This window comes from Sinocyclocheilus anshuiensis, unplaced genomic scaffold, assembly GCF_001515605.1.
Source record: "Sinocyclocheilus anshuiensis isolate Anshui unplaced genomic scaffold, SAMN03320099.WGS_v1.1 scaffold296, whole genome shotgun sequence".
NCBI lineage: Eukaryota > Metazoa > Chordata > Actinopteri > Cypriniformes > Cyprinidae > Sinocyclocheilus > Sinocyclocheilus anshuiensis.
Genome location: NW_015557065.1, coordinates 120,919 through 130,389, shown reverse-complemented (window position 1 = coordinate 130,389; position 9,471 = coordinate 120,919). Strand labels below are relative to the sequence as shown.

The 9,471-nt window shown below is 38.8% G+C and overlaps 1 protein-coding gene across 1 annotated transcript; it reads right to left on the bottom strand.

The window, feature by feature from the left end:
- Positions 1-5,075: 5,075 nt before the first annotated feature.
- On the bottom strand, positions 5,076-8,295 carry LOC107676624 (uncharacterized). The gene is made up of 4 exons (XM_016471215.1): positions 7,908-8,295; positions 6,510-6,540; positions 6,303-6,386; positions 5,076-6,066 (listed from the first exon to the last, which is right to left on the bottom strand). Exons 1-4 carry the CDS (start codon positions 8,118-8,120, stop codon positions 5,630-5,632), a joined length of 765 nt encoding a protein of 254 aa, XP_016326701.1. The 5' UTR covers positions 8,121-8,295; the 3' UTR covers positions 5,076-5,629.
- Positions 8,296-9,471: the final 1,176 nt, after the last annotated feature.

Genomic DNA, 9,471 nt, shown 5'->3' with positions numbered 1-9,471 from the left:
GTGGGTTTTCATAGATCGCATCACATATATTCTGCGGAAGGCATAGGACCAAGAAATGTTCGTCCAATCAAAACGCTCGGTCCGAGCATTTTAATTGGCTTTCCTACCTGCCTGTCAAATATGTATTAGCATACCTCTGTGCACCCTGTTCGCGCAGACATGATACGTCATCAGCCCGTTCACATACGCTGTGCAGACAGAGCGAGAATGGCAGGCAAACATCAACAACCTGATCTTCCTTTCCTGGTATTGTAATACTTTTACTAACTGTGCTAAAGTTTTCTCACCGGTGAATGACAAATGTATTGTAGTAATGTTAGGCTTGTTCGAGATAGATTGCACTAGCCTGCCACTGGCTGGTGAGACCTGCCGGTTGTAGGCGGGGGAGGAGTAAAGAGACGGCCGTCAGGTCAGCCACTTTCCGTACACTTTGTGCTTTTCGTCCATATACAATAAGAATATATATTTACTAGATCACCTAATCTTAATTTTTGTTAATGTTTTGTGTGTTTTGTAACAAAACAAATCTTTTCTTTGAATATCAGATATATTCAATATCAAGATTGGTTAAATACAGGAACTTGTCTAAGAAAAAACATGTCGTCCTTGTCATCACAGATTCTGACCAATGAGAATCAAGTGTGTCGTCATCAAGGCTTTTGCATCCGACTTTGAGCAACTGCAGCACCTGACCTAGGCGACTGGTCCCGTTTTGCTCTTGCGGTACTTTGATGGCACATATGATCATAAGGCGGCTGCAGCACCGATCAAAGTTGGACAAATTTTCTAACCAGAATGCATTGCTTTTGTCAGGCGATCTTTGCGGCGCAGCATGAAGTTGGGTGGTGTGCGCATGCGTTCAGGGGGCGTGGCTTTGGACGGCGATTGCAGGAAGGGTGGGACTTTGGCCCGATCCCAATTCTATTTTATACCCCTTCCCCTTCCCCTACCCTTCTGCCTACCCCTTCCCCTTGTCCCTTGAAACAGAGTGTCAAGGGGTAGGGGTGAAAATATTCCCCTAAGAATTGGGACACCACTACTATGCTGTCACACATCATCATACGTCGTCTAGCTCCTATAATACACACACCTATGCTGGTGAGCAATAGAGCCTTTAATTATCGTTCTATATTAATGCACTGCTTACTGACACACACACACACACATATCAGAGATCGCGCAGCTCACACATCCAGGAGCAAAGATACTTGTCAACGCTGCCCCACGACTTTTATTAATAACAGTTTAAATACTGAATCGCTACATGATATTTTCCAGCAACAAGAGGATAAAATCGCTGTTTTTGAAGTAAACTCACTCTAAAAAGAGAAACGCGCATACACGCAACTTTCATCTCTCTCTCTCTCGCTCTCCAATTGGCAATATTTGAGAAAAGGGTTTAGCCATTTATAATTATTGGGGGGACTAGCCCCCCTCAATGTCTATCTATGGTGGTTATCGCCCTGATCAGACATGAAAATATGTTGTGGCACTATCGTGCAGTCTGTAATGATATGACGTTAATAAACTTTAGAGATATTTTGCAAACATTTCTTTGAGTAACATGACCGTAAATATGAACTCACGATTGAATGTAACATAAAACAAATGATTACTTTTCGTCAAAATCTTTATTAATGCCAAAAATGCTTACATTTATGTCTTTTTGTTCGCTCGGGCAGCCATGTTGCCGTGTTGCAGCTGAAGCCGGTTTACGCTGAAATAATTCATACCCCTTCTGAAGTGTGGTCCCAAAAAATCTTCGTTTGAAGGGCTATCTGGCCCTTCCCCTACCCCTACCCCTCCAACCAAAAGAGAATCGAGACAGGGCTAAGGGGTAGAATTGGGATTGGGCCTTTCTCTTTCGGTGCTATCAGGCTAAAGTTAGCTTTTTCTGAGCCCGGAAGACACCAAGCCGATGCTGATGAACTAGTGGCGACGAAAGCAGCCTGCGGGGTCGGCAGTGTCTGGGTCCAAAGTTGCCCTGACACACCAAGCCAACTCTCGACACCCGACGGCCAAGTAGCACATCCGTTCTGCGTCTGCGTAAGAAGTTTTTTTTTTTCTCGTGCACTCGTTCGCCAGCTGAACAGTCAATCAGAATGATCAGATGGCCCGACTGACCGACGAGCTCCGACGCCGATTCAACATGTCGAATCGGCCGGAAAAAAAGGCAGACAAGGACCAACTTCAGCCGACGGTGCAGAACACACTGAGAAAACTTAATCGGCCAATGAACAAAAACTGGCCGACAGCCGACCATCGGCTTGGTGTGTTCCGGGCTTTAAAAGTAAGGACGGGGTTGACCTCGTTGCTATGGATGATGTCAGCATGCTTACTAACTATGCACACAGTGATTGGCTGAGAGGGGAGGGCTCTCTGTCAGAGATTTATTCATAGAAATATTGTAGAGCGCGATATTATGGTGCCCTATTCAAATAAAGGTTTAAAAATAAAAATTTTACCACATTCAAATGTTCATATACAGTGTGCTCAGCTAATTGTCAGCATCTTACATGTGCGCTTATCATAAACAATTAGCGGATATGCATATAAACAGCCTTTTAATTAACAGAGTAGAATAATCATGGCTGATAGTAAGATATGCAAACGTAAAAGAAAACTAAACTGGACGCAAGAACAGCTGTTACTTCTTCCCCAACTGGTTAATGAAAACAAGGATATAATCAAAGGAAAATTTCGAGTTGGGATTACCTCCAAAACCAAAGGCAGTACATTTTTCAAAGCTCGTATGTTTCTAAAATGTTTACATTCCTAGGCAGATTTCTGGCAACAGCCATTTTAGGATTGTTGTGATTTGGTCTTTGGACGTAGGAGTCCTCTTCACTACTAGTTTTAGTGCTAAAACACTTTGTGAGAAATACTCTTAGAGCAAAAATGTAGGAGTCCTACATTTAGGACTGGCACACCCATTATTTTTAAGATTTTCTCCTAAATCAGCAAGTTATGAGCTACTTTTAGCCTTAAGATGTTTTGTTAATACAGGCCCTGGTGTTCAACAATAGGTAACTATGGAAACAAACGAGAACATACTAGAAACTGACTTTCTTTCTTCTGTGGAACATAACAGAAGATATAGGCAACAAAATACAAGAACTATGAACTCAGAAACAATAGGACCAAATGAACAGAGTCCTAGAACAGAAACCAAACATGACACAAGCAATCAGAATTAGGTAGGTGGTACATGTCAAAGTAACATTCAAAAGATTGCCAGGACACAAGGTTTCCCAGCAGAACATTGCCAAGAGCATAACGCTGCTGCCATCTCTTCTCCAGGTAAATGATGCACCCACCTGACCATTCACAACTTAGAGGCACTGTGTGTTCTGACACCTTTCTATCATGGCATTAGCAATTTTTGTGATGGGACCAGACAGGCTAGTCTTCACTCCCCACATGCATCAGTGAGCCTTGGTCACCCATGACCGTAACTGGTTGTAACTGACTGGTTTACATTGTTCTTCCTTGCAGCACTTTTGGTAAGTACTAACCACTGCATACCAGGATGTCCCACAAGACTTGGTGTTTTTGAGATGCTCTGACTTTTCTCTTTCTTTTTTTAAATTATAATGATGGTTTTTTTATGCCTTTATTGGGACAGGAGGACAGTGGAGAGCTGACAGGAAAGCATTGGGCGGAGAGGGGGTGGGAATCGGCAAAGGACCTCAAGACAGGAATTGAACTCAGATCGCCACAAGTGCAGTTGTGCAGTATAAACCTAATGTAAATGGATCATGTTTATTTAGAACCAATTGACTTGTCCTCAATGCCAACAGGGCTGCTTAGTAAGCAGATAATTGTGGGTTTAGTCTCTTATCTGTCAGACAGCAATTCTGAAGCAAATGCCGTAAGAGCATTTTCTATCAGGAGGAGTTACAACTAATGTATATGATACGGTCTTATTTAACATTGATAAACCATTTGTAAACCTAAACCTAGTGTGTAAATAAACTATACTGTATATAGACATTTTCTAATGCTGCATGAATTGAATGTCTAAAATATTATTCTTAAATATCTGCTGTCTGAAACCTCTGAAATATAGCAGAAAAATATTCCTGATATACTGTAAAAATTCTGAAAAATATTATGAAAACAAAGACAGCTTTATGTGATAGTATTTATTGATTCTTCATGGTCAAAGAATAATGTCAGTATGAAGATGTATTCAAATACATAAAATGATTGTTTTATGCAATTTCATTATGAAGGTCATATTTGGTGATTGCAAACCTATTTAATACAAAGTAACTTATAGCTTACAAATTCCAATGACAGCAACCATGATGCACCTCAAAAACACACTAGGGAACAGCGCAATACAGGGTATTGATCATTCTCTTCACTCCATAATGTTACTGAACCGGTAACCTTTGCATTAACAGCCCAAATCCTTCATCAGACAATAATAACATACAAAAGCATATAAAGACATTACAATGGCATAAATATTATAGTATACATGAGAAATACACTCGAGTATGAGAGCGATACCGGCTCTATATCAGCATGGCTGTGATTAGGCCAGAGGCCGAGTGCCGCAGGCAATCACAGCCGCTGATATAGAGCCGGTATCGCTCTCATACTCGAGTGATATTGCGTTTATACAACAGTTCGACGGAACATGTGTGTAATTAAACAAGAAACAACGGAGTGCCTAATAAAACCCTCTTTTGTGCGGAACTACTTCCTTCCGCCACGGATTCAAAGCTCAAGTTGACAGTTAAACATACGTCACTTTTAGAATTCGTATCAAGGGCATGTGCTGCTTCAGTTAGGTTATTAGTGAGAAATAATGAGGTTATAAGAGAGAAACAATGCGGCAAGACGTGCATCCAAATGAGAGAGAGAGAGACCGCGAAGCTAGACGTTTCTTCTTATATTAACTAACGTACTCTACGATTAGCTCAGTGAATAATTAAAAAAAAACATAGACCCGGCTAGAACAAGTGGAGTAATACAAAATTGTGAAAGGCGGTTCCTTTTGCGATACCAGTACAATATATCACGGTTCTCAACCAATCAGATTTGAGAACCAGAACGAACTGTTGTATAAAGTGTGTTAATGCATACAACGGTATATTTTCGTACCAAATTCAATCAAAATGAAACAAAAATACAACTTCATTACTAAATTACAATTCCTCCACAGTTGTAGTGCTTAAAAATGTTTTAAAAACCCAAGCCAATGCCTGTTTTGTCCCCAGCCGTGAAGCAGAACAGTCTTCTCATACAAAAGAAAATACCAAAAAATACTATGTTATTAGCATGCTGTTTTACATGTACCATGATATTCTTGAAAAACTACCCTAGAAGGAATGATTTTCAGTACCATAGTTGATATCAAAGTACCCTGGTATTACCTTGTGACACCGTTACTGTATCGCAGTATTTTTTCATAAGGGTTTTCTTCTGTACATACCTCTGCTATTGATTATAGCATAAATAAATCTGAGATTCAAATTATTCTGTTGACAGAAGAAGAATCTGTTTAGACCATAAGGTCGTCTCAGATGAATGTGATACTTCATGGCAGCCCTTTTGATTTTTATGCAAAGCTACAAAAGAAATGGCCTTTTTTGTGATTTCTATATTCGCCGTATCCTCATGTGGAAAAATGAGGATATGCCACAAAGGCTGTTTTTTGCGAAATTGTCCCTCCAACGTCAATGAGGTTCCGATTCTTGGACCACACCTTGAGTCTGTCCCCAGATTTGAGAGAAAAAATACCCTCAGAGAACAGACTTTTCCTCCAGTATTTGAGGTTGACTGTTTCCCAGTGGGTGAGCAGGGGCAGGGGTCTATCATATTCATCAGTATAATGACGAATATCATGTTGCAGAAATATTTCCCCTGTGTTTTCACTGAATTTTCTGTATGTAATCTGAAGAGAAACCTTGTATGTTCCGCCTTGAAGGACTTTCAGAGATTCATTATCGTCATCCAGGATGAAGTATCTGGTATGGTTTGGTTTCGGATACTCTGGTGTATACATCCACGGCACATATCCTTCTTCTTTAGTGAACCTGACATTGTCTTTAACTAGAGAGAAGGGAAATGTGTGAATACACTTGGCCAAAAAATGTTTTACATTCATAAGTATCTCTGAGAATGAAAACTGCATTGCACTTTTTTTCCCCTAAGAGTATAGACATAAGTTGTCTGATTAAGAGTATAACTCTTGCTGACAGTTCATCTTATCTTAATGGTAATTATGTTTTGTATTCACTTCTACTTGTGCATTATGTCTTATTGCAGTCAGTGTATATACTTCGTACCTGTCAAGCGAGTGAAAGATGTGCTTCTTTCTGTCGGGATTGTATCTTCTCTGCTATGCGATTCAGCACCTTGATACTGCATTCCTATATGGATGAAAAATGCAAGATTTGTATTACTATGAATTTACATAACCACAATGTGGAAGACACTAAATTTAGTATTTACAATAGAATTCAGCTTTATTAGTAAATAATGAACTAACTTACCAAATGTAAGTGCCTCCTTGGTTCCATTTTCCTATAAAAAGAGAGCAATTGTACATAGTTTAATACACACACAATGAATCCTTAATTGATCTAGGTATTGATTCTATAACTGTGCATTTCAGTTGTTTCAGAACTTTTCTTTTGTAATTCACTGTTTTTTTTTATTTTGATAGAGCACACAAAAAACACATTACAACAATGGAGAGAAAACATATTAGATAAACCACTACCCACCCCATCACACCCCAGGACCCAGACAAACACAAAAGTAAAACAATATTAAATCAAATAAATAAAAATATATAAAAACAGAATAGGTAATAATATTAACAACAGAATGACATCATTAGATCAAATGACCAAAATCTTCGAGACTATGGAAATCCAGTTCTTCCAAATAGATAAGAGTAGCAGGTTTTGCGTGATTAGTCCGAGCAAGAAGACAGTTCAAGATATAGTATTTCCAATAAGGAATGAATCCAGTGCTTAGCAGAAAGGTCTTATTTCTGAACTTTCAAGTAATCAAATAGTGAGCAGCATATTTTTCCATTACACTAGTAACTAGTAAAGGTGCGTAAAATGTTCTTCACAGCGATGCAAATAAAAGAACAATTTTTGGTTCTACAAAGAACCATTCAGTCAAAGGTTCTTTAAAGAACTATCGCTTTCTTACCTTTTTATAATCTGAAGATTCTTCAGATGTTAAAGGTTCTTATATGGAACAATTTAGACAATATGGTTATTCTATGGCATCGTGAAGCACCTTTATTTTTAAGAGTGTATGTATTATTACATATTTACTAAATACTAGCACTTATTCCTTTTTTATTAGTCATTATCCTATAAGTCATTATCATATGCCATTACTACTGGTAACACTTTAAAAAAAAAAACGTGCCATTGAATTCTCTGTGCATCAGCTATTCACTTTTGACCAGTTTGCAATTCAGTCACTCCTGGCTATATGTCCTAGTTTTAGTAACTTATTTCATACTACTAGTGACAATAGTTATTAGTATCTACTTCAGACTCAACTATTACCTATATGAATTATAATCAAATTAACACTAACTACATTTTTAATCGTAGTATCAATAAATAAATAAATCTGTAAAAATCAAGTAGTGTCTCATAACTAAGGTATTGCCATCTAATAAATAGTCACTAATGGAAAACTTAAGACAAGAAAAAAACGTTATGGAAATAAAGACTAGGTCATTTGACACACTTTTTATATGTTATGAAATCTATGTTAAAACGGTTATAACATAGGCTACTGTACTGCAGTGTTGCCGTGTACGAGTAGCCTATTACCTATAAATGAACTCCGTTGCAAAGGTTTCTAAAGCACTTTCAAAGGGTCACTGAGCAGTAACGTGACTATTGTGCGTCTTTTACCTTGCAGGTCGGCAGGAACGCGTGATACAGGAGCGTGAACAGGCAGCAGCTGAAGCAGAAGAGCACGCTGATGGACTGCATGAGGCACACCTGTCGCCGCAGTGAGCGGTACTTTGTCCTCAGACGGCTCACGGGCTCGGGCTCTGGCTCTGGCTCCGGCTCCATTAAAACTGCGTGGACTTGACAGGCTACCTTTTCGTTTGTCATCTCCATAACGGACAGTTTAAAAGCGCCGCTCCATGCCCTCAGACTCCTCTATATATAGGCTATGTATATTTCTCCCACGTGTTTTCTCCAACGCCCAAAACAAACAGCCTACTCGTGGAGTTTCGATACTATGAACACATGAGGCTCTCAGTCCAGACGATCCAGTGTCGCTTCCTGCTTTGCTCATGCAAGACCTGCTTGACTCCGAGCCAAGTTCGTACAGCCTGAGGAAATAAACAAGTACGCTTCGCCATAGCTAGTAGTGTGTTCGAAGCTGTAAATCAGTGCTTCGCCACCTTTACAGAGCCTGCACACCTCTATCCATCCAGGTCCCTTAAGCGCCCTCGATTCTGAATATTACTGTTGATTATTATTCTGGTTTTATCATAATAATATAAAATGAATTGCTGGTAAAAAAGCAGTGTGAGCAAATATGCAATAACATTTTTCTTCTTGCTGTTGTTATCCTTGCTTAACATATGCTTTATACTGATTATAAACACAATTCATGTTTCATAAAAATATTGCATTACTTACTGGGGCTAATTGTCACACACTTTACTTATCTGGATAGTAATGGGGGCTATTGCCCAGGAGAAAAAAGAGACACATCTCTGACCTTTTGTGACTAAATGCGTTAATGTACACCATATATAGGGTAAGTTGTCACAGGGGAAATGGAGATGTTAAGATGAACAAATAAAATGCACTGTTGTTGTAGCCAACAAATATTGGAACTAGGAAAAAAAAGCATCAGGACGAACTTTGTGGTGGCCAGGAGAAAGCCAGAGGACTGAAAGTTTTAAGATTGAAGTTCGAAAGTTTGAGCATTTTCTGAACAGTTTCTAGGAGTACTCTAAGGTCAGAAATAAAATGAGATGTCAGTTTACTGTTTTATCTTTATCAGTAGGATGCTTTTCCTTTGTTCACTTCATTTCACCTTGGATTTGTTTTTAAACAAGACACACCTTGGCGATGATACAGTACCATTACTGGATCAGACAGCAATGTCGCAACACACAAGTGTGAGTAACAGTGTTTTATCATGTGTCACTATTGTTTTCTCTGTTACAAATCATTTGATATGTACTGAGTATTTATACGTTTTTAACATCACAACAGCGTCCATCTTTTATTTGAATATGCAAAACTGTTAGCCAGTCATAGCAATAGGCATTTGCTTCCAAGTCTTGAATGCAGCACACCTATAAAAATCAAAAGAACGTTTCAAAGAAAGGGGCAAAACAGGATAGAAAACAGCACCACTCAGAATATTAAATAATATTAAATAGCTACAATACTTTCTCAAGCCAACATAATTAAAAAAAATTGAACATTTAACACACAACTTGATATT